The sequence below is a fragment of the Hylobates moloch genome, unplaced genomic scaffold, assembly GCF_009828535.3.
Source record: "Hylobates moloch isolate HMO894 unplaced genomic scaffold, HMol_V3 SCAFFOLD_1, whole genome shotgun sequence".
Taxonomy (NCBI): Eukaryota; Metazoa; Chordata; class Mammalia; order Primates; family Hylobatidae; genus Hylobates; species Hylobates moloch.
Genome location: NW_026652276.1, coordinates 216,619,183 through 216,644,703, shown reverse-complemented (window position 1 = coordinate 216,644,703; position 25,521 = coordinate 216,619,183). Strand labels below are relative to the sequence as shown.

Genomic DNA, 25,521 nt, shown 5'->3' with positions numbered 1-25,521 from the left:
GGGAGGCCGAGGCGGGTGAATCACAAGGTCAGGAGATTGAGACCATCCTGGCCAACATGGTGAAACCCCGTCTCTACTAAAAATACAAAAATTAGCTGGGCGTGGTGGCACACGCCTGGAGTCCGAGCTACTCAGGAGGCTAAGGCAGAAGAATTGCTTGAACGTGGAAGGCAGAGGTTGCAGTTGAGTCGAGATCATGCCACTGCACTCCAGCCTGGCGACAGGGCAAGACTCTTTCTCAAAAACAAAACAAAACAAAACAAAAAAACACTTTAACACTATAGAATAAGTATCAATTTTATTCTATAGTGTTACAGCGTTTATTCTGTTACTACATGAAGTGAAGACTTTCTCCTCTCTGCAGTCTCTCCTACGTATTAGGCTGAAGTAATTGCTGGCTGGAAAAGGAAATTTGCAGTTTCAGATGATGTAGTTACTTGAACATGAAAACAACTGGATAAGAAATAGAGTGGTGATCATGTAAATGTTTTGTCCTAGTGATAGCCATCATATTAATTATATGAGAAATATTGGCAGGTGATTAATTTGAGAAATTTCACAATCATTTCTAAGGAACAAACACAAATTACTGTAGAGTCAGCTCTCCATATCCCCAGGTTCAACATCTGCAGATTCAACCAACCACACAGATCACAAATATTTGGGGGAAAAAAAAATACAACAGTAAAAAATAATACGAATTTAAAAACATAGTATTAACCACTATTTATATAGAATTCATATCATATTAGGTATTGTAAGTAATCTAGAAATGACTTAAAGTATACAAGAAGATGCATCTATATTATATGCAAACACTATGCCATTTTATATAAGGAACATGCATACCAAAACATAGGTTTTGGTATCTGTGGGAGCCCTGGAACCAGTACTCACCAGATACCAAGGGACAACTGTATTGTCAACTTACGTGCAGAAAAGAAAAAAAAGAAAAAAAAAAAGGCAAAACCTAAATAATTTTATTTGACTTTTTCAGACATTTTCACAGTATCGAGTACACTATTCTATAAGAGCATGGCTATAGTTTAGTAACCCTGAATATTGTTAATAGTGTAATGTAGCTACAAAGGGTGAAAAAATTAGAATTTTCAGACTATGCCTTTAATCTGGCATTCAGAATAATATCTCTATGGGAAAATCACCACTGTTGAAGGTTTATTTGTTAGACTCCTGATAATGCTGATCAAAAGATAAAAGATCAAAAGATTAACCATACATTTGTTTTGTTTTTTTTTAAAAAGTATTTATTTTTTACTAGTGAGGATGGAACTTGGCAAAGAAGTTTACAGAAAAGATGTCCATATACAAAGAAAGAAATAGCAAAATATTTTTGGTCATAATTTAGAAAGACACTAATCTATAAAACGGAGACAGTTCTTCCCAATTCATCTCTCTCACAGAAGAGCATAAGCACGGGCTCTCAGTTCCTTGATATCCTCAAGATGCCACGGATACGTCTGACAAGAGCCTGTATGAAACTGTATCGAGATCGAACTTTTGAATATAATCCTTCAATGTCCAGAAGTTTCTTCTGTAGTGATTCTCCAAAAGCGTTGATTGCATCAGCCTGCAGCTAGCAGTGACACAAAAGACATTTTGTTAAAATTTTTGTCTCAAATATGTCTTTTATTCTAAGTCTTCCAATTTATTTTATTTTATTTTATTTTATTTTTTGAGACGGAGTCTCGCTCTGTCACCCAGGCTGGAGTGCAGTGGCGCGATCTCGGCTCACTGCAAGCTCTGCCTCCCGGATTCACGCCATTCTCCTGCTTCAGCCTCTCCGAGTAGCTGGGACTACAGGCGCCCGCTACCACACCCGGCTAATTTTTTGTATTTTTAGTAGAGACGGGGTTTCACCGTGGTCTCGATCTCCTGACCTCGGGATCCGCCCGCCTCGGCCTCCCAAAGTGCTGGGATTACAAGCGTGAGCCACCGCGCCCGGCCTAAGTCTTCCAATTTAAAACACCTTAGAATTTTTGTAATGTGTTACTAAATTAACTAAACATTCACATTTTCTACCTTAGAATTTTTTGGTTTAATTCTCGTGTTTTTCCTGCTTTCTTTTCTTGTATAAATTTAAAAACCTGCTTTAAGTAGCAATGAATGTTGATGCTGATGCTGATACACTAACATACACACAAAAACATTTCCTGAAGGGCCATACAAGAAGTCAGTAAGACTCGGGGGAGGGAGGGAAGGAGGATGTGGGGAAGGAAGGGAGGGAGGGAGGACAGGAGGGTAGGTGGGAAAGAAGCTTTTACTTTTTACTTCATTTTGCAATTTTTAAAAACCCACTTGCATGCTTTTGTTTTCAAAAAATATTAATGCGGGGATAAAACTGGTATATGCTTTAGAATTCATATATATTCTAGAATGCATATGTAGTTTCAGATGGATCTTTTTGATGTTATACTAAAAGACTAAAATTAAGTACAATATTAGATGAATCTACCTGTTTTCAGTTTTGCATTAAAATCACAGCACAGTGTGAGATTATTTATTAATCCTGCATTTTTTTCTAGCTTTTTCACAAAGCAGTCTAAATGAAATAGTAACAGTTATTACTTCAAAACATATTTATTTTTGTTGTCATAGCTACTCAGGATGCTGAGGCGGGAGAATCACTTGAGCCCACGGGGTTGAGGCTGCAGTGAACTGTGGTCACACCACTGCATGCCAGCCTGGGTAACGGATTGAGACCTTGTCTCTCAGACAAAACAAACAAACAAACAAACAAACTTCTGAATAATCTTCTTTGGCTAATTTTGCACATGGCCTCAATTAACACTAGTTCTCCTAAACAAGCCTAGCCACAAAACGAATTCCTTTTATAAAGTCACTAAGGGGCAAATGTAGTCTGGATTGGGATGGAAGTGTGGTATCCATGACATCCAGCAAGCTGTACTTTGGAGGCTGCTGTAACTGCACCTTTCATTCCCAACCTTGTTTTAAGAAAAATAGCAAAAAGAGGGATTTGGGAGGAGCACAGGCTTTATCAAATCATGGCTAAGGACATTCAGATGGCTAGTAGAGGATCTAGCTATAATTAATTTTCCCTAACATCACATACCCTGATACCTGCTTTGTTAGAAACATAACTTTGCTATTAGTTTAATATGAGGTTTTTATTGTAATTGTTTTTGGCATACTCTTCATTCATTCCAACACTACTGATCAACAGGTTAGTAAGAGCACAGTGTTGTGTACTATGGTCTACTACAGTGGGATTTGTATTGGCTGCTCTCAATCTCACCATTAAATTATTTCCGGAAAAATAAGTGCTGAGCGATACTTTGTACCTAAAAAGTTCTACAAAGCTAATCAAAAGATATCAGGAGTTTCCAGATCATAATGCCTACCAATCACGGAACGCTTACCATGTTCTAGGTACAACACTAGCAGCCTCACATACATGAAACCTCACTTAATTCTGACAAAACCCTTTGAGGTTGAATCCTCTTATTTCTTAGATGAAGCAATTGAGGCTCGGAAGTTAAGTAAGTTGTTTAAAGTCATATAGCTGTTAAAATGGTCAAGCTAGAGTTCAAACCAGGTCTCTGTAAGCAACCCTGAAAATCATAATCTTATTAACATACCAGGCTTTCCTTTTTACTTACTTACTTACTTACATTTATTTATTTATTTATTTATTTATTTATTTATTTACTGGAGACAAGGTCTTGCTTCACTCTTTCATTCATTTATTGGAGACAAGGTCTTGCTCTGTTGCCCAGGCTGGAGTGCAGTGGTGCAATCACAGCTCACTGCAGTCTCAATCTCCCAGGCTCAGGTGATTCTCCCACCTCAGCCTCCCAGGTAGCTGTGACTACAGATGCATGCCACCACAGTATGCCAATTTTTTTTTTTTTTAAGAGACGGGATCTCATTATGTTGCCCAGGCTGGTGCCAAACTCCTGGGCTCAAGCAATCCCCCTGTCTCAGCCTCCCAAAATGCTGGGATTACAGGTGTGTACCATCACATCCAGCCTTTTTACTTTAATAAAGAAAAATAAAAGAATATGAGAATAGAACCTTACCTGGTCTAAATCATGTTGGCTCACTATAGCCAGCCCACTTCTAAAATCTAGATTGGTTTCTGAGGCGAAGGAATCTAGAGATAAAAAGCAGAGTCATACTGGCTGTGCAAGTACACATCTACCACACAGTGCAGGAACCTGATGACAATGAACAATAACAATAGCACCATGAAAAACACGGCTCAAGATTGGGAACTCAATTTTCAACTTTTAGCAAATGGAAGCCCCTAGAAAGCATTTCACTGGTCCAGACCAGGGTTCTCAGCTTTTCTCTTTTTCTTTACACCTAAGGGATCCAATATATGGCCATCAGTCACAGAGGCCCATTCCAGCAATAAGAATCAGCATAATAGCAGACCTACTCCATTCTTCTAGAGCTGGGTCAGCCCCTAACAGCAGCAAGAAGCTAAGGAACAGCTGATGAGCAGGCTCTAGAATATTCTTATGCTCAGCACAATGTCCCGTGAACAGAAAGTAAAATGCAAGAAATAGCTACGTCTAGTGACTAAGCAGCTCTTAATTCACTCTAAGTAATCTGGAAACAAAAATAAAAAAAACTATTACTAGCTTTTCAAGGCACAAATAGGTATTTATGGTTCATTAATTTTTAGCAGAAAGTTTACCTTGCAGTCTTCTGCTTTTAAACAAGGTTCTCGAGGCAAATAAGGAATCTTGAGAATCCGTGGGCATGCAATGTAACAAGTAGTACTCCAGATGGCGCCAAAGAATAAATAGGCAGGTCTCTATGATAACTATACCAGAGCTCAGATTAAAGGAACATAATCTCATCAAATATTTTTTACAAACCAGTTTTGGAGGAGGAGAAAAAAGGACAGACTGCACTCACTTAATGAGGTACCCACAGCCTCAGTCTAACAGACAGGGTCTCACTGAAGGCTCCCCAAGAGGAAGCAGCAAGGTGTGCTGAGGAAAGAGGTGGGGACCTTGGGGTCCTGTGCAAGCAGTCTCATGTCCCTACCTTCTTCCCTGACAGAAAGTGCCCATGTATATTATCAGTATTACCAGCTACTCTAAAACATAAGAACAAAAACTATGATTTGGAAATACATTAGGCATTTACTGGGAAAAAATTAAGTTTATCTCCTTCCACCTGGTTTTGGTGCCCAAATAATATGAGAGTAAGTGAACATTCAAGGTCATCATTCAAGTGCATGATTTCATAAAGGATACAAGAACAAAGGGAAAGCAGTTTAGCTCGATTGTTGATCACCTTCACCAAGCGCCGTCTTGCTAGAACATATTTCTGGGCAGTGGAGATTTTATCAACACCAGCAGGCATCACAGACTGACACAACTAGAAGAAACAAATGTGGTATTAGAATGACATCAACTGGAACAAAATTTTTAATGAAAAACTACTATCAGCAGGTCACCATGGTAAATGCTATGAAGAACACTCAAATTTAAACATCCTTGCAGATAAGAGTTTTTATCTAAGAAGCTAGCAATTTTTAAAAATTACAGCCAAAGAAGCAAATTCACAAATGAACATTTATCTGCTGCCTTTTGAAAAAGTCTGTCCCTGAAACATAGTCAGGGTTGCTGATCAAACCCTGAATTTCCTGTCACATTAAAACAAACCAAGACAAAATGATAGGTTTTTCAAGCAGTAGCTATAACAATCCCATGGAGAATTTCTAACAGTTGTCAGGTGTCTTCTGCAAAAAATACAAGGTAGACACCTAGAGCATAACTAAAATATGATCATCAACCAAAGCTCCCATGACCACTTGTCAATGTGGTACACACACGAGCACAGTTCTTCCAGCTAATGTTCTGATGCTGGGTTCCAAGGAAGGCGTACTGAAGTGAGGCTGATGGAAGGCCACACGCTTCATGACGATGATGCAATTCCTCTTGCAAGGACAAGCATCACTGATTAGCTACACATTAGAGGAAGGACTGCCAGGCATAAACCCAAAATTTCAGGGGTTACCTAAACCCAGTCATTGACTCCTGCCTCACCCTGTTCCTGCCAGCTACATGCCTTTGGGTAAGTTATGCAAGTCTTCTGTGCCTCAGTTTCCTCACATGAGAAATGACAACAGAAACAGTATCTGCCCAGGTGTTAGATAGAACATGTAGTTCAGGGCCTGGCATGTTGTAGACACTCAATAAATGTCCCCTGAGGTTACCAGAAAAGTGGTAAGAGGGAGTAGGCACGAACTACTCATAAGAGTAACATGGAAGTTTTTAGAAAGCTTGGTGCAAACCAGGAATGACAAAGTGGCTCAACATCCAGGCTGCCACAGGACACCAGGAAGCTTCAGCACTGCCTTAGGAACCGGCCAAGAGATGCCTTACATTCAGCTGTGCCAAATGGAAAAGGCAGCAAGCTACTTAGTAGCAATCCTGGTAATTCAGCGTCTTTAGTTATTAATACAGTAAGTAGAGGGAATGATTCTGGGTCACTGAGGGAAGGCAGTCAAGTCTCATATGCTATCCCATTTGTTTGAAAAATTTGCTAAACAGATATTGAAGATGCTGAAGGCACAGAGACATTTACCCAAGTTCTATTAAAAAAAAAAAAAAAATCTGCAACAGAAGGCTTTCTCAGCACAGATTTTAGAGTATAAATGACCCAAAACTCTTCATTCAAAGGCCAGCTGCCTATCTATTTTCTTGAACAGGTGCTACACTTCACTGTTTTTCAGTCAAGAGTTTCTATGCTTATAAGCCTGGTGCTACGGCGAAAGAGTCTTCTTCAAATCACACAGAAGAATCATTCCAACTCCTTCAGTCATACTGCATACGTTGTCTTTACTCAGTCTGAGACCAGTACCCTGGCCTAGTAACAGCAATGATTTCTCAAGTCCCCCCAGCTCATTATAAGATTCATACCTCTTTTATCTCATCTGGGGGAAGCTGCTCTACATTTTGTAGCTTGCTGACACTCTGTCGATGACTGTCGTAATAGCTGAAGAAATCATTAGCACTCTGTTTCAGCAGGTAGATGATAATGCCTAAACCAGGCAGGCGCCAGTATGGAACCACTGGAGCTTGGGTATCTAATAGAGGTGATGACATAAAACAATGTTCCAGTTATTATAAGCATTTCATATGAATTTCAAATGACCTGTTTTAAAACAAGGGATGCCCCAGAATTTAAGGACATGTAACCTGTCATTAAAACCAACCCAAGATTACTTTTCGATATCACTGATAATTTAAAGAACAAATGGTTAGGAGCCACTGTAATCAGGTACATACATAAGGCTGGAAATCCTGCGAGAATAAAGAAATCTGACTGATGCACACTGGCAGAGCCTACCCTTTATTATGCAAAGAGTACTTTGAGAACTCTATCAAAGTATAAACCTTACACACACACACACACACACACACACACACACACACCCCTCCACATCAAAAACAATATACACAATTGTGGGGTTTCTTAACACCAAGTGACTAATTCCTGCTTTGCCTGATGGCTCTAGTTGTATGGATTCATTTCTGGTCTGCATCTTTCTGGTTACTAAATTGCCAGCTCAAAATCATTCTTTCAAAGAGACAAGAATAGTAACTGAAATATTCACAAAATATAAATGGATTTAAACTTTAAGAAATCTTTTACCACAACAGCTACATTACGGTAGTAAAACAAAATGATCTGCCTTTTACCTGGCTACTGACTAATGAAGATGCAAAGGAACAGTCGGATGTCATAAAAGCTGTTTGCAGAGGGAAAACTAGAAAGCAGTAACAGTGTTATCCTAGGACAGGCACGGTGGCTCACACCTGTAATCTCAACAATTTGGAAGGCTGAGGAGAGAGAATGGCTTGAGGCCAGGAGTTTAAGACCAGCCTGGGCAACAGAGACCCCGTCCCTACAGAAAAGAAAAAAAAAATCATCCTAGAGATAGTCTGTGTAATGCAATTAGAGCAATCTCCTCTAGTGACTAAGGGATTTCGTGGAAACATTGTGGCAATTTCTTTCTTTTTTTTTTTTTTTTTTTGAGATGGAGTCTTACTCTGTCATCCAGCCTGGAGTGCAGTGGTTTGATCTTGGCTCACTGCAACCGCCACCTCCCGGTTTCAAGTGATTCTCCTGCCTCAGCCTCCCGAGTAGCTGGGATTACAGGCACATGCCACCACACCGGTTATTTTTTGTATTTTTAGTAGAGATGGGGTTTCACCATGATGGCCAGGCTGGTCTCGAACTCCTGGCCTCAGGTGATCTGCCCACCTTGGCCTCCCAAAGTGCTGGGATTACAGGCGTGAGCCACCACGCCTGGCCCAACACTGTGGCAATTTCAAGTTCAATTTGGAGATAATCTTTGTTTAATGACCCAAACTGCCATGAATACTGAAGGAGAGATCTGCATTTGCTTTTTCTTCACTATCAACTCCCTTAACTGCTCTAAAGTCTGACTCATAGATCGTTTTCTTTCTTTCTTTTTTTTTTTTTTTTTTTTTTTGAGACAGGGTCTCACTTCTTTGTCACCCAGGCTGGAGTGCAGTGGCACAAACAGAGATCACACTGCAGCCTCGACCTCCTGGGCTCAGGTGATCCTCCCACCTCAGCCTCCCAAGTGTCTAGGATTACAGGTGCACGCCACCACACCCAGCTAATTTTTTGTATTTTTTTGTAGAGATGGGGTTTGCCATATTGCCCAGGCTGGTCTCTACCTTCTGGGCTCAGGCAATGCACTGCCTTGGCCTCCCAAAGTGCTGGGATTACAGGTGTGAGCCACCACACCTGGCCAATCCCATAGATATTTATACAGATGGGAAGAGACTGAAGAGTCCTTTGTCTGTGGATGCTGCCACCAACTAAGACATCCTAGACAAATTCGATTTGCCAGGTATCCTCTTCTAGTCTACAGCAAAGATGTGACAGTTTTCACAATACATTGTTATAGAGAGCCTTCTCCTAGTGAAATTAGGTATCCTGGTCCCCAGATAACATTTGTGTGATCTCTACCCTGGTAGGAAGATACCCACAAGGAGGACTATTGAATGCTTGGAAGACTCCAAAGCATTTCAGGAGTTCTCACCATACTAACTTGCCCAAGTCTAGAAAATATTTGCACATTCAGAGGCTATCAGGTTTGCACAAAACAGCCGGGCACAGTTGCTCGCGCCTGTAATCCCAGCACTTTGGGAGGCCAAGGCAGGTGGATCACTTGAGGTCAGGTGTTTGAGACCAGCTTGACCAACATGGCGAAACTCCATCTGTACTAAAAAATACAAACATTAGCCAGGCATGGAATGCGTGCCTGTGGTCCCAGTTTCTTGGGAGGTTGAGGCATGAGAATCGCTTGAGCCCAGGAGGTGGAGGTTGCAATGAGTCAATATCGCGCCACAGAACTCAGCCTGGGCAACAGAATGAGACTCTGTCTCTAAAATAAAACAAAATAAAATAAATTCATCGGAAGAGAGCTTGTTATTGCTTCCATTTTACAGATAAGAGAACCAAGGCACGAAGAGGGTGATTAACTTTTCTAAAATCACACCAATAAGTTATTTGTAGAATCAGGATTCAAATCCAGGCAGTTTGTCATTAGTCGATGTTCTTAACTACCAGGTTAAACTGCTTCTCTATAATTATCCTCAAACCTACCACATACCTACTCACCTAGAATTGGAAGAGAAAAATACAGTTGTTGACTCTAAAAAAAGCCTAAGAAAAAATGGAAAAATAACAATTTCTAAGACTCAATGGGCCACACATGGTGGCTCACACCTGTAATCCCAGCACTTTGGAAGGCCGAGGTGGGCAGATCGCCTGAGGTCAGGAGTTCGAGAACAGCCTGGCCAACACGGTGAAACTCCATCTCTACTAAAAATACGAAAAATGAGCCAGGAGTGGTGGTGGGTGCCTGCAGTCCCAGCTACTCGGGAGGCTGAGGCAGGAGAATGGCGTGAACCCAGGAGGTGGAGCTTGCTGTGAGACGAGATGGAGATCCACCACCACACTCCAGCCTAGGCAACAGAGCAAGACTCCGTTTCAAAAAGAAATAAAAATAAATAAAAAATTAGCTGGGCATGGTGGCAGGCACCTATACTCCCAGCTACTCGAGAAGCTGAAGCAAGAGAATGGCTTGAACCCAGGAGGCAAAGGTTGCAGTGAGCCAAGATCGCGCCATTGTACTCCAGCCTGGGGGACAAGAGTGAGACTTCGTCTCAAAAAAAAAAAAAAAAAGACTCAATGAGTCTGCCTTCAAGTATTAAAGATCAAAGAATGATAGGATATGGAAAAGATTAGCTCAAAACAAGAAGCAACTAAATAAAATTTTAATAATGACCAATGACACATTATTAGCACATGATTAATACTAAAGAATACAAAATTACATTTTTGTTTGAAACATCTTATGTTCAGGTTAAATTTGTGTTACAAGGTTAGTTTCAAGGGGGAAGAAAGGAGCCCTTTTGAGGCAGAGTTAGAGGTCTCCATCAAGCCATAGTCCTACAGAGATTAATAAACAGATTGATGTTCATTTTCAAACTGCCAGATGGAAAGGGGATAAATCAGGTTATAAGTCACTGCTGGGTGACAGGTCTTTGGATAGGATTCCCAATCATTCCATGCCCTTCCAAAGTGAAATGATCTCTTCTTTCACACTGGTTGAGCCACTTGGACTAGAAGGATAACTTTCCCCTCATGCCAGTGAAGACATCCAGATATTGCAATTCCCCCATGGTGGCCCCTTTTTATCCTATCTTCCTGGCAGCAAACTTTTTTTTTGTTAGAGGCATGATCTTGGCTCACTGCAGCCTTGAACTTCTGGGCTCATGTGATCGCCCTGCCATAGTCTCCTGAGTAACTGGGATTACAGGCTCAGCCATCATGCCCGGCTCCAAATTTCTGAATATAGGAGAAAACAAGAACTATATAAAATTAACTTGTTTAAGCTAAAGGAACTACTTTACATGTCCAGTCTAATTTAACTATTTTACTCTATAAAATAGAACTACAAATCTTTGTAGCTACTTCCCCAGTTTCTTTAAGACATCCTGTCACCTAAGACTACTCGCTTTCAATCACTGAAAGATACCTTTAAATAAAGGTTATTTTATTAGCTATTAAGGACTTAGTTTGTCTCAATATGACAAACTAAGATTCTACCAGTCAGTACTCTTATCCCCCATCCATGGCATAAAACGAAAAAGCCTAGACATAATACAAACAGAAGCAGACACTGGTAGGACAAGGCCGAACTTTTGTGACAAAAATCAGAACAGTAGATGTCTGGGACGGAGTGGAAGGAAACAGTCAAATGCAATCAAAGGCAAGAAGAAATCTTTAAGGAACAGGGAATTGTCCTGTATTTTGGTTGTGGTGATGGTTACCCAACTTCATATAATTACCAAAAAGCATTCAAACTGTATACCTAAAATGGGTGAATTTTGTTGCACATAAATTACAACAACAAATTTAATACTACTAGCTAGGACATTTTATAATAGAATTTGTCTAACCAAGTTCTTAGCATAATTTATATAGGATAAGGTTGAATGTTGCTAAACTAATATATTTTTTTCTTTTACTTGAAGTTCTGGGATACATGTACAGAACGTGTACGTTTGTTACATAGGTATACATGTGCCATGGTGGTTTGCTGCACCTATCAACCTGTCATCTAGGTTTTAAGCCAAACATGCATTAGGTATTTGTCCTAATGCTCTCTCCCCTGCCCCCTATCCCCCGACAGGCACTGCTGTGATGTTCCCCTCCCTGTGTCCATGTGTTCTCATTGTTCAACTTCCACTTATGAGTGAGAACATGTGGTGTTTGGTTTTCTGTTCCTGTGTTAGTTTGCTGAGAATGATGGCTTCCAGCCTCATCCATGTCCCTGCAAAGGACATGAACTCATTCTTGTTTATGGCTGCATAGTATTCCATGGTGTATATGTGCCACAAAAAAATTTCTTTATCCAGTCTATCACTGATGGACATTTGGGTTGGTTCCAAGTCTTTGCTATTGTAAATAGTGCTGCAATAAACATGTGTGCATGTGTTTTTATAGTAGAATGATTTATAATCCTTTGAGTTAAACTAATTTTTTTTTTTTTTTTTTTTGAGACAAAGTCTCACTCTGTAGCCCAGGCTGTAGTGCTGTGGTGTGATCTCAGCTCACCGCAACCTCCACCTCTTGGGTTCAAGCGATTCTCCTGCCTCAGCCTCCAGAGTACCTGGGATTACAGGCGCACACCACTGCACCTGGCTAATTTGTTGTATTTTTAGTAGAGATGGGATTTCACCATGTTGGCCAGGCTGGTCTTGAACTCCTGCCCTCAGTTAATCTGCCTGCCTTGGCCTCCCAAAGTGCTAGGATTACAGGTGTAAGCAACTGCATACCCGGCCACTAATATATTTTTCATAATGTCATTTTATACTATTACTCTACTAAACACATATTTTTTGTGATTAAGTAATTTTCAGGGACAGTAAGATCTTGAAGAAGATGAAAATGTGACAAAATTTTTCTCACAGATCTCAAACAAAGACTTCCTGAAATCACCAACAGTCAATTCCATTATCCCCACCAAGATACTAATGGGCTTTTTCTTCTGAGTGTTCCATAGGATAACAGCTTTACCCATTATCCTGCCCCATATTCAAACATTCCCTGCTGAGTCATTAAAGAATCACAGGGTAAGTTGGCCTAATTAGTATCTAAATTGTATTTCGTTATGTTATAGAAATTCGGAGCTATAATAAAAAACCCAGTTTAGACACTGAATTCAACTTAACATGATTTAACATATAAAACTGTTTGTTGTATTTTCATCTTTTTCACCCAGCCACCTTACTCCCCAATTTAGATCCTTTGAGCCCTCAAGTGCTATTCAAAACATGGTTCCTCTAGATTTACTCTCAGTAAATCTTGAATTTCTCTATTCTCTCCAGTCTTGTACATAGGTCTAATAATAATACCGCCCGCTCAACTTTAAAACTTATTTAAAATGTTTCCCACTAATGGCACTTAAAGAAAATACTGCATCTTACTGGAGCCAAGCTGGAGAGCTATGTTATAACCATAGCAACTTAGTTCCTTCAATACAGAATGAAAAACTAAGCTCACCTTGCCGCGGTCCATCTCTATTAACTGTTTCTGAAAGGCTAGGAGTGAAGAGACACACAGCATGCTGGAAGGTAGGGGAACTTTGTAACATGAGAGACTGGCAATATTCCATTACATTGGCACAAATCTATAATCAAAAAAACAGCAGTAACAAAAATATTAGACCCTGAAGTGTCTTAATTAGCATGAAAATCGAGATTTGAAGAAGAAAAGGTTATAAATCAATTTGTAAAATGACTCGCATCTGTTTTTTTTTTAAGATGGAGTCGCCCTCTGTTGCCCAGGCTGGAGTGCAGTGGCATGATCTTGGCTCTCTACAATCTCTGCCTCTTGGGTTCAAGCAATTCTCCTGCCTCAGCCACCCCAAGTAGCTGGGACCACAGGCGCGTGCCACCACACCCAGCTAAATTTTTTTTGTATTTTTAGTACACACAAGGTTTCACCATGTTGGCCAGGATGGTCTTCAACTCCTGACCTTGGGTGATCCACCTGCCTTGGCCTCCCAAAGTGCTGGGATTATAGGCGTGAGCCACCACACCGGGCCCATATCTGTTATTTTTATCAATGTTTTCCAAAAACATAAAAACCTTAGAGAAGTCACATGGTTCTTGCCCCTCTTACCTGCTGCATAGCCAGTTCAATCTCATCTTTCTTGCTTACTTTATCTCCCTCCACATTATCGTCTTGAAATTTAAACTGACGCAGTCTGTCAGAGCCACCAAAGCGACTTAGTAGTCCTAAGCACTGGCGCTAAGAAAGAAAAAGATATCTTGTTAAATGTATTTAAAATTAGTAACCTCTCTTTCTTGAGGGATAGAAAAAAGAAAAACTCAGTGGAGAGTGGAATCATTCCTTAAGGCATCTAGTATCTTACTTAAAATGGAGCCAACTAAAAGTAGCATTATTAAAATTCAACTTTTTGCAAAGGTATTTGGTAGCTAACAGATGAAAAGAGTACCATTTTTTTAAAGCAATAAATCCCAATATCATCTAAATGTTTGCCAAATAACTTTCTGCATTATATCAAAGTAGGTATTAATTCTTTAGAAGACACTCATTAAATGAAAAACAAGTTTATAAACAAAAGACAAGCAAAATGAGAGGGCAGTCACAAGATGGACACGTCTGTGATAATTGTGTCTACCAAGGCACAAATCTAAAAGCTGTTACTCCTGTGGTTGCTCCCAGGGACTTCATAAAGGGGTTACAAACACACAGATCGCCTTGGAAGATAAATGCAAATGTCCCCAGCTTCAAATGTTAATACTTCTCACCTGAGAATACAGTATTTCCCATGGTTCTCAAAGAGAAAGGACAAGATTTCAATATTGGCAGTATATCTAGAGGTTAGCTGATGGCTTTCAAATTAGAGACATGGGTTCCAATAACAGGTACAACTTTTTGCTCTGTGACCGGGAATAAGTTACTTAATTTCTCACGCCTGTATGTTCACATTTCTAAAGTGGTAATAACAATTCCTATCTTATAAGATGGCTGTCAGGATTCCCTAAGACATGGTATTATATTTAAAGTGCTTAGCACAATGTTCTGCACATAATAAATGTATTTTAAGTGAAATATGTATTTTAAAAATTGGGAATATCATATACAGATTTAGATATATAGAGAGCCATACACGTACATAATATACAATGTCTTATTATTTTATTTATTTATTTTTGAGACAGTCTCTCGCTCTGTTGCCCAGGCTGAAGTGCAATGGTCTGATCTCAGCTCACTGCAACCTCTGCCTCCTATGTTCAAGCAATTCTTGTGCCTCAGCCCCCCAGGTAGCTGGGACTACAGGCATGCACCACCACACATGGCTAATTTTTGTATTTTTAATAGAGATGGAGTTTAGCCATGTTCCCCAGGCTGGTCTCAAACTCCTGGCCTCAAGCGATCCACCCACCTTGGCCTCCCAAAATGCTGGGATTACAAGAGCGAGCCATCCCACCTGGCCACTGTAAGTTTAGATAACGCAAAACATATGAATGAGACTATAATATAAACTTATTTTGCCAAAATAGTTATATCTATGTTTAACATTTATAAATGTGTTTGCCGCTTCTCTTACAGATAAAATAGATATACTCAAACATTTCTGAAGCTCATCTTATGAAAGATCCATCAAAAAGGTGTCTTCCTCCATACCAATGAAAGATGACTTAAAAAGCCCAAAGTATTTGGGTTTTGTTGGTGAGAGTACAATCTTTTCTGGAATGCTGTTTGACGATTATGATGTCAAAATGATGTACTATGTGTATACCCTTGGTCCCAGTGATACCATGTGTTATTTAATCCAGAGTAAAATATGTACACAAAAATGCTAATAGTAGCATTTTTCTTTTGAAATCTTGAAAAACAGTGCATGAAAAAAGGACTAGTTAAGAAAACTGTTGTATCAATATAAACGCTAGTACATAAATACAATTACTCTGCAGTCAATAAAAAGTAAAGATGCTCAGACCAAACCAGGCCAAGAGGCTCCCAGAAAGACTGATAAAATATCTAATTGACAAACTAATATGTTAGAACATATTGAGAGGAGATTACAGAGCTTGTAAAGAATCTGGGGATAAATCAGTAATAAGTACATAAAAACCAAGCAAATAAAAAAGAAAACTCTAGGGCAAACAGTCTGCTCGTGGCTTATTCACAAATGACATTTACACAGTCATAATAATGTAACACTAAATATTAATGTAACCAAAGCTATGATGTAATTATATTGAGTTTCAGGGGATGTTATGGGAAATGTATACATTGTATGATGGAAGAAAAGGAGTAAAAACGTCTAAATTCTCATCTCCTCCCCATCCCCCAACAATGGAAAGTCAACAGATGATTACTAAAATTAGAAAATCAAGAAGCAGCAATATAAGCATATTATTTAGAAAAACCAAAGCACTAAAACAGTTGAAAGGGGTTTCCCAAGTCTAGGGGGCACAATGGGGAAGATGGTATATTTCGTAACATGTCTTATAACTGCTATTTAAAGAAATAAGAATCAGTTACCTGGAATCTTCCAATATGTCCCTGTAGCTCCATTAGAGACCCTTCATTTACATCAACGTCGAGTTCACTTAATATCCCTATAAAATGTAGAATGCTTTAAAACATATTATTATATAAACAAAAACATTAAAAACTAGGAAGAGAGGTTCTAATATTTCTAATATTCTTTATGTGCATGAACAGATATTCTTGCCATAAAAAAGTTTAGAGAACTATGATTTTACAAAGACTAAGTACCTGTTATATATTAATAACAGCACCGGTATATGTGCATTCAAAGCCAATCTAAAATGCAGAGTGAAATGATCTTAAAAGGCATTTTTAGTTTTCAAGAAAAATCTAATTTTTTTATAATGATAAAAGTAATTTTCTAAATTACTTTCTCATAAAGGAGTTTTTAGAATATGAAACAGTAAGAATAAAATGCATTTCTTTTTAACACCTCTAAATATACATAATTTGCTTTTTCTTTTCCCCTAGGCAAAGTACAATTTTCAAAGAAAACAAAAACATTTCCATTCAACTTCTTAGTTTGGACGCCTTACAAAATTCCTAAATCGAAATGACCCACCTCTAATAGTGCCATAGCCTCTCCTGATTTCTAATGAGCCTGCAAGTGACCGTAACATGTCATTCTCCCCATTAGTTTGTTTCCTTGTTCCATCACTAATCATGCTGAGGAATACCCACCTAAACCTATCCTAGCCACTCAAACTTCCTATGTGTTTTCAGATTCCTTTAATTCACTTCATACTCACTTCCAAGCATAGACTCCGTAGTACATAACCAAGAACCTGATCCTTCTCTCCTCATGACAGGTCATCCTCTTTTTAGATTAGCTCAGCCCTCAACACAAACTGACAGAAAATCCTATCATCTGGTACATGCGGTCTCGTTATACCTCCACCTGTGCCTCACCGCTTCCCGAGAGCCTATCCTGTCCCACCTTCAACTCCTCTGAGAGTCTCCTCCCAGAATCGCTTTCTCTTCTAACATACTAAAATCTACCCTGCCACAGAAGAGTTTTCCTATTTGAAAATAGGCTAAAGTCGTTCTTGTACTCCAAAACAAAACAAAACAAAACAAAACCAAGCAAAAACTTGGTTAGTATCAACTTTTGGAAAGTTTTTCTTCAGTTGCTGCTTGTATTCATAAATTTTATGCCCTCCTTTCCCATCTGAACTCCTTGAAACCTTGATTTTGCACCTAACACTATCATGAAACTAAGACTTTTTCCTCTTTGTCCTCAAACTTGCTGAACTCTGCACCAGGTATTGCTGTTCCAAAGTTCACTTTCCCCTGCATGTCAACTGCTGCCTCAATTTAAAAGGACTTCCAATTCTCAGGTTCTGTAATATCTTTCTGCTAAATGCCATCTAACTATTCTATGTATATCAATCACTCTCAACTCTAAAATACTTTTCAGAATATCTGTGAGCCAGCTGGGCATGGTGGTTCACATCTGCATTTTGGGAGGCTGAGGTGGGAGGATTGCTTGAGTCCAGGAGTTTGAAACTGGCATGGACAACATAGTGAGGCCTCGTCTTTATTTGAAAAAACAAAATTAAAAAATATATATATCTGTGAGTCACAGAAACAAAATAAATCTGCTGATAAGATTTGTGGAGGTACAACATACATGGTAGTGGGCTAGGCAGCATGGGGGATACAAAGTTACAAACAGAACTGCAATCTAATGGGAGCATTTAAGACAAACATGCATAAATTATAGCAAATTATAGGATAATACAGGGCTGAACTATACACAACAGGGTTGATAGGAGTATAACTTGTTTAAAAGTGTTTTCAAAAGTTTGGGAGGATATTTGGTATTATTTTTAACAAAAACGTTAAGCACATATATTTCCGATAAAGTACTGCCAGGAATTTATCAAGTCTTATCAGTTCAAATGGACAAAAATGGGGCTAAGTTCAGTGGCTCACGCCTGTAATCCCAACACTTTGGAAAGCTGAGGCAGGAGGATTGCTTGAGGCCAGGAGTTCAAGACCAGCCTGGGCAACATAGTGAGACCTTGTCTCAACAACAACAAAAAATTAAAAATTAAAAAAGTAATAAAAATAAAAACAAATGTACAAAGATGTTTATGAATGCATATGTAAATACATAGAGATAAATAGATAAGTACACACACACATATACACACAAAGTTATTAAATGCCATACTGTTTAAAATTTTAAGAAGCTTGGAAACAGTCAACATGTCATAGAATCTGATTAAAAAACAAAGGACTGGTTAGGCGTGGTGGTGTGTGCTGTATTCTCAGCTACTTGGGAGACTGAGGCAGGAGGATCATTTGAGCTCAGGAGTTCCAGCTATGATCATGCCACTGCACTCCAGCCTGGGTGACTGAGTAAGACCCAGTCTCTGAAACAAACAAATAGGCCAGGCGTGGTGGCTCATGCCTGTAATCCCAGCACTTTGGGAGACTGAGGTGGGAGGAATGCTTGAGGCCAGGAGTTCGAGAATACCTGGGCAACATAGCAAGACCCTGTCTCTACAAAAAATAAAAAATTAGCTTGGTGTGACAGCATGTGCCTGTAGTCCTGCTTACTTGAGAAGCTGAGGTGGGAGGATCACTTGAGCCAGGTAGGTCGAGGCTGCAGTGAGCCACGATTGCAGCTTTGCACTCCAGCCTGGGTGACAAGAGTGAGACCCTGTCCCCCCAAAAATAAAAAAACAAACAAATAAATAAAACAAGGGTCTAGTTAACTATCTCACAACTGGAAAACCAGGCGGTCAATTAAAAAGAATGGGCAGGAGCTATATGTGCTGATGAGAAAAAATCTCATGGAGACCCTGAAATTTACAGAAGTACATTGAGAGTAATTAGTTAAGTCCTGGAAAAAATCAAAGGAAAAACCATTAGCAGTTCCACCCCACAACACTACAGGACCTTAGTAGAGGCAAGAAGGGTGGCCTGACTTGGTATCATCTTAGGACACTGGAATGAACTGGTGAACGAAGCACACCACAGGCTGAGTAGAATAGACCCTGGGATCTCCTTGGAAGAAGAAGCACAGGCTCCAAGTAACTCAGCCGGCACTGTACTCAGCCCTGGCCAACTCTCAACTTCACTCAACCCAGAGGGCTCAGCCACCGAGCAAGCCCAAAGAAAAATATTGGGGATTATAGGGTGGATTCAGAGGTTGCCTCATACATCTCCAAAGCAACATAAAAATGGAGGTAGCGTAGCCTAGTAGTTACATATATAGATTCAAAAGACACACTGCCTGGGAAACTCTATACTATGCAGTTTTATCTGTGTGACTTTGGACAAGTTAACCTCCTTGTGCCTCAGCCTCCTCAGCTGTAAAATGTGGATAATGACAGTTCTACCTCATAAGACTGCTGTGTCTTCCAATCAATTAACATGTCAAGTATTTAAAACAGTACCTGGCACATACATGCTTAATAAATGCCAGCTACTATCATTTATATTACATATTCTAAGCAAAAGAAAATCATAATCGGCCGTCCTGTCATTAAAGAACAAAGACAACCTTCAGACATTCTTTTTTTTTTTTTTTTGAGACAGAGTCTCGCTCTGTCGCCCAGGCTGGAGTGCAGTGGCGCAATCTCGGCTCACTGCAAGCTCTGCCTTCCGGGTTCACGCCATTCTCCTGCCTCAGCCTCTCCGAGTAGCTGGGACTACAGGCGCCCGCCACCACGCCCGGCTCATTTTTTTTGTATTTTTTAGTAGAGACGGGGTTTCACCGTGGTCTTGATCTCCTGACCTCGTGATCCGCCCGCCTCGGTTAAACATTAGAGAATTTCAGGAATATGAGACAGCATGCTTTTTCTTGAGGGAAGGAACCTCAGTACAAATTAAAAATACCAACAGATAAATCAAAAGAAAGAACTGGTGAATGGTGACGCCATGGTGGGGAACACAACTGGTGTTTTGCAGTGAATCTATGTAAATATACAACTAAAACTAAGTAGTTGAGGATATTTTGGTTGCATACAGATGTAAATGTTACAAAACCTGACAAGGTTAAAATGATATAAGCAAACATCATCTGAGAGTGGAAGAGGAAGTGTAAAAGAAGTCATCATTTCATCTTTCCCATCAGGGAGTTAACTGATTCAAAATTTACATGTAGTAAAGAAATTATAAGGGGGGAAAGTAACCAAAGTATCTTAATAATGTTTCATAATGTTTTTCCTTACTGGCAGTGATCTTTTAAAAGGTTACATACTCTAGTAGTAAAGAAACATTTGTCTGGAATTTGGCAATTCCTTTCGTTTCTCTTCAATTAGATTTTTGTCTGTGTTCATGTAAAATTCACATGTATACCTATGTAACAAATCTGAATGTTGTGCACATGTACCCTAGAGCTTAAAGTGTAATAAAAAATAAATTCATGTAAAATTAAATATTTGTTTAAAACAGCATGTAAAAGGTCATCCTATTCTCATTAGTTGCCTCTCTATGTCTCTGTTGCTTTCTTTCTCTCTCTCCACCTCCCTCTCTCATATGTATGTACATATAAAGCAATGTTTGAAAATTTATCAAATGTCAACATTTGGTAATTTCTAGGTGGTGAGATTTTGAGTGTTAGTTATCTCCTTTTGAATATTTTTATAATGAGCCTGTATCTTAAAAACAAACAAACAAAAAAAACAGAGACAGAGTCTTGTTCTGTTGCTCAGACTGGAGTGCAGTGGCATAATCTTGGCTCACTGCAGTCTCAACCTTCTCAACTCAAGTAATCCTCCTACGTCAACCTCCCAAGTAGCCAGGACCACAGGTGAATGCTCCAACACCCAGCTAATTTTTAAAATTTTTTTGTAGAGACAGGGTGTCTCTATGTTGCCCAGGCTGGTCTTGAACCCTTGGCCTCAAGCAATCCTCCTGCCTCGGCCTTCCAAAGTGATGAGATCACAGGCATGAGCCACCACACCCAGCCAAGCATGTATCATTTTATAAACATAAACTTATTACATAAATAAAGGCTCTGTTAGCAGTACCAATTTCAAGTAAGTCATATATAGCTGCAAAGTAACAAAAAAACTCATTCTATTAATTTGTCAGTCTTTAAAGAATTATTAAAAATCCTTTCAACATAATCAACTCACCAGGAAGTGCTGCTTTACTTATAACTCCTGTCAGCAGAGCCAATTCCTGCAAAGACCCAGCACTAACATCCTGACAGCGCAGAATTGCTTGTATGGTATCAGAATGTGAAATAAGAAACTGCAATACCTAAGCCATTGAAAAGGAAGAGGAATAGAAAAAACAGAGGTAGAAGCAGAAGATTATATATAAATGCATAATTCATTTTATAAATAATGTTGAAGGAAGTAACCTTCAACATTACAATAATACTCAATAATACAATACTCAACCTCGCAATAAGTGAGGATGAGTAACAGATAAGCAATTTTTTTCTGCACTTACACATTTATTTCCTCAGGAAGTAAACATTTAAAATTCACAAGACTAAAGGATTATTTTAAAGCATATAAGTTAATACATTTGGAGACTACTGTAGAAGAATATAACTCAGAACTACTGTATGAAAACCATTATCTGACCCCTATTTTCTTTATTGTTTGGCCAAATGAACTAGAGTAAGAATTTAATATAAGTGGGTATAAAAATGACTAGTGAATTCAAGAAGCTGTTCTATGAAAGGGTAACTAGCATGACATGGGGAAATCACATAAAAGCTTTTGTCTAATTCTTTTTTTTAAAAAAATCATTTTTATTATAATAGAGATAGGAGCCAGGCATGGTGGCTCACTCCTGTAATCCCAGCACTTTAGGAGGCCGAGGCGGGTAGATCACTTGAGGTCAGGAGTTTGGGACCAGCCTGGCCAACATGGTGAAATGCCATCTCTACTAAAAATACAAAAATTAGCCAGGTGTAGTGGTGCACAACTGTAATTCCAGCTGCTCAGGAGGCTGAGGCACGCAAATCACTTGAACCTGGGAGGTGGAGGTTGCAGTGAGCTGGAATCGTGCCACTGCACTCCAGCCTGGGTAACGAAGTGAGACTCTGTCTCAAAAAAAAAAAAAAAAGAGAGAGAGAGACAGAGACAGAGACAGAGAGATAGGGTCTCGCTATGTTGCCCAGGCTGCGCTCAAACTCCTGGCTAAAGTGATCCTCTCACCTTGGCTTCCCAAAGTGCTGGGATTACAGGCATGGGCCACCACACCTGGCCATAACTCTCCTTTTGATGCGGTTAAAAGAGATATAAATCCTGACCTCCCAACTCTACTCTTCCACTTTGGCATTTTATAATGTACACTCATGGAGTCCTCTTTCAGTATTTTCACTTAGGAATATCTCAACTAGCTTACAAACATTTTAAAGCCAGACTATATGCCAAAACAAGCCAAGGATATGAATCACTTAGAATTGTGATCATTTTTGTTTTTTAATAAAGATTCCTAGCCTAAGCTTATAATGGCTGGTCACAGAACTCAGTCACCTGTGCTTCTCTAAGAGGCTCCTCAGGTGATTCTGCTTCAGTCAATACAAGATTGGTGTTAGGGAACCAGTGTCTTATATCATAATGTCCCACTTCTACTAAAAAATCTTACTCTCAATCTAGGAGAAGACAGGCAAAGTCTCTGAGTTTTAAAAAGTACTAACTTGAAGACCACATAGGCCTAAAAGAAGTAGGACGTCCACCCAGATTGCTACGGTATAAAATAAGGTGCCACTTTAGAACAGCAGCATCTACCTTGGTGAGATGGCCTAACGCCTGACGGTAGAGAAAGCAGAAAAAATTACCAGAAATCAAAGTGCTTTAGGACACAGTTCCAAAATACAATAAAGCAATACAAGGTTGTAGATTCATAATGCTAAGCCTAATTAATCAGTGAAAGGCTAAATTACATATAATATTAATTTTTTAAAAACGTGTGTTAGAATGTTAGTGTTTCACTGAAAAGCAATCAAAATAAAACTAATTTCTGGTGTTTAAAAAAATTTTGACAGCAAAATCACTCATTTAAATTATTTCATTCTCTATCATATATAAATGCAGTATTATCATCTATCAGTCTCCCAAAGTGCTGGGATTACAGGCGTGAGCCACCATGCCCAGCCTGCAAGGCCTAGCATAGCCCTCTCTCAATAGATACCTGGTTAAATTACATTTTAGAAGCCAGCTTATTCCTAACACAATAACTGCTTTCTTTTATAGAAGAACAAATTTCAATCTCTTGTTTTCTGTCTCATGATTCTATTAATTAGCTACAGTGTTTCATTCAAACAACAGTATAAAAATGGGCCAATGTAGTTAAGAACAAAGTACAGGGGCCTATTTTCTCTACCCTGCTCTGCCACAAACATTAGGACTAACGTAAATTCACTTAAGCATTCTATGTGCAAGGTTTCTGTACTTGTAAAATGAGGATTTTGCTCTAGACAATATCTAAACAAAGGGTTCACCTTACCTGCCCTGCTGCCTGCAAGTGCTGGGCCATACTAGATGTGAGGATGACCTGGCACAGCTGGAGAGCTGGGAGGAGAATCTGGCGGTAGCGATCCACTGGGGTAGGGATGAACATTGGAGAGTCTCTCATGCCAAACATGCTTGATTTGTTTCAACCAAACAAGAAGAAAACATTCCAAGAATTAAGGTATACTCTCGGCAATTCCTTAACATTGATATGGCAAATAAATCACAGCCAGCTGATTAAGATATGAAGCTACTAGTGAGTACTCTGCATCTCATATATACATCCGGGGTCCAAAGAAAGTTGTGTCTTCCTAAACTCATAGCTTAGTTAGTAAAAACAGTTATTTGAATTCTGAAAAATCTTATCAAGGAAAACCTATGTAATTTGACAAGATAAGCCTTGAAACTTCCCAAACATTTTTATTCTTCTCTAAATGCTTCCTTGGGCCATACAGGCTGTAAGTAAGAAACAGATTTAAAAAGTTACTTTCCCTAAAATTCCCTCTCCTCTACCCAAGCCAAAAATCCACTATGCTGCCCATTTTACAGGGTGAGTACCACTACCCAAAATGCTTGGTACCAGCAGTGTTGCAGATTTTTTTGGATTTTGAAATATTTGCATTATACATACTTACTGGTTGAGCATCCCTAATCTGAAAATCCAAAATCCAAATTGCTCCAATGGGCACTTCCTTTGAGCATCATATTGGCACTCAGAAAGTTTGGGATTTAGGAGCACTGCAGATTTCAGGTTTTCAGATTAGAGAAGCTCAATCTGTATAAAAATAAAACAAGATTTAAGAGTTAAAATGAGGCTGTAAAATCACTTAACCTTTAAGAGTAGGTCTCAGAACATTGTATTAATAAGCTAATATTTATTGTAAATGTTTATATTTAAATTTTTAGACCAAAAAAATGGCTTCCTATTGAGGGGGAATAAAAGCAGAATATGAAAATAAGAGAGAGGCTTTGCACAGACAAGTGATAACAGCATGCCATGAACTAAAGCGTATTCAACTCAACCCACTTTACCTAAGGTGAAAGTAATAACTCTCATGTTTGAAACTTTAGACCGCATACTAAAATAAATTTTTTCCCTGGAGGTAAAATAGTTCTGTAGTTAAGCCTTAAAAATGTAAACATTCAAGTTGGTAATAGATCCTTCTAAAACAATTACTAAACTCAAACTAAGTATTATTTACTTCTAGGAATGTATGCTGTCTGCCTAACAATGCTGCAGTCATGTAAACAAAAAAGAAAATCAAATCAAATTTTCCACATTCAAATCGAATGTGGAAAATTGAAACTAAAAAATCAGCTGAAAAGCTTACAAACAATTCCATTTGAAGCTTTTGAATTAGCAAGCAGTAAGCAAAATACTGAAATAAGAAAAAATATATATAAAATCTGAAATTCTATTCAAATCATCCGGAACAGGAAATCCATAACAAATTATAATTTTACTACAACTCTTTAAAAGATAGTGTAACTGAAAACAAGTATTTCAATTGAACAAAATAATAACATTGGGCAAGTACACATTTACTAACTTCTCTCCCACCCCTACCTACTTTTTCCCTAGTAGCAACTTCCATTTATTAGTAAATGACAGGGGAACAGTATGACCAAAAAAACCCACATCAAGATGAAAGAGAATTGCTAAGCGGCAAAATTACGTTTGGAATTTTTTTTTCCCTTAATTATCCTTTACTGAGAGTTTAACCAAATTAATCTATATAGACACTTACCTCTGCGGGTCTGTTTCTGGGCGCATGTCATAGACTTGGCATTGAGCTAGTCTCACAATCACCCCTGATCTTAGCAGCTCTAATGCACCCTGCTGTATCTTTGCTACTCTTGTGAGAAATGCCTGAGGAGTTACAAGAGAAAAATCATCAGTGCTGAAATCATGTCCAAGGGCCTCAGAGAAAAGTGCAACACTTTCATGGCA

General features: G+C 39.0%; 1 protein-coding gene across 3 annotated transcripts in view; it reads right to left on the bottom strand.

Annotated features, from left to right (window-relative positions):
• Positions 1–1,100: 1,100 nt before the first annotated feature.
• The window catches only part of NUP205 (nucleoporin 205), a 93,707-nt gene continuing 69,286 nt past the window's right edge, over positions 1,101–25,521 (bottom strand). For 2 of the 3 annotated variants that reach the window (XM_058427035.1, XM_032761852.2), the window contains exons 33-43: positions 25,319–25,440; positions 23,566–23,704; positions 21,234–21,360; positions 16,132–16,208; positions 13,735–13,863; positions 13,114–13,240; positions 6,921–7,087; positions 5,250–5,373; positions 4,682–4,810; positions 4,059–4,132; positions 1,101–1,594 (exon numbers count right to left, since the gene is read on the bottom strand). In XM_058427035.1, coding sequence (XP_058283018.1) covers positions 1,442–1,594; positions 4,059–4,132; positions 4,682–4,810; positions 5,250–5,373; positions 6,921–7,087; positions 13,114–13,240; positions 13,735–13,863; positions 16,132–16,208; positions 21,234–21,360; positions 23,566–23,704; positions 25,319–25,440 — 1,368 coding nt within the window. In that variant the 3' untranslated portion in view covers positions 1,101–1,441. The remainder of the gene's footprint in view (positions 1,595–4,058; positions 4,133–4,681; positions 4,811–5,249; positions 5,374–6,920; positions 7,088–13,113; positions 13,241–13,734; positions 13,864–16,131; positions 16,209–21,233; positions 21,361–23,565; positions 23,705–25,318; positions 25,441–25,521) is intronic. The other variant, XM_058427040.1, reaches the window with a different exon arrangement.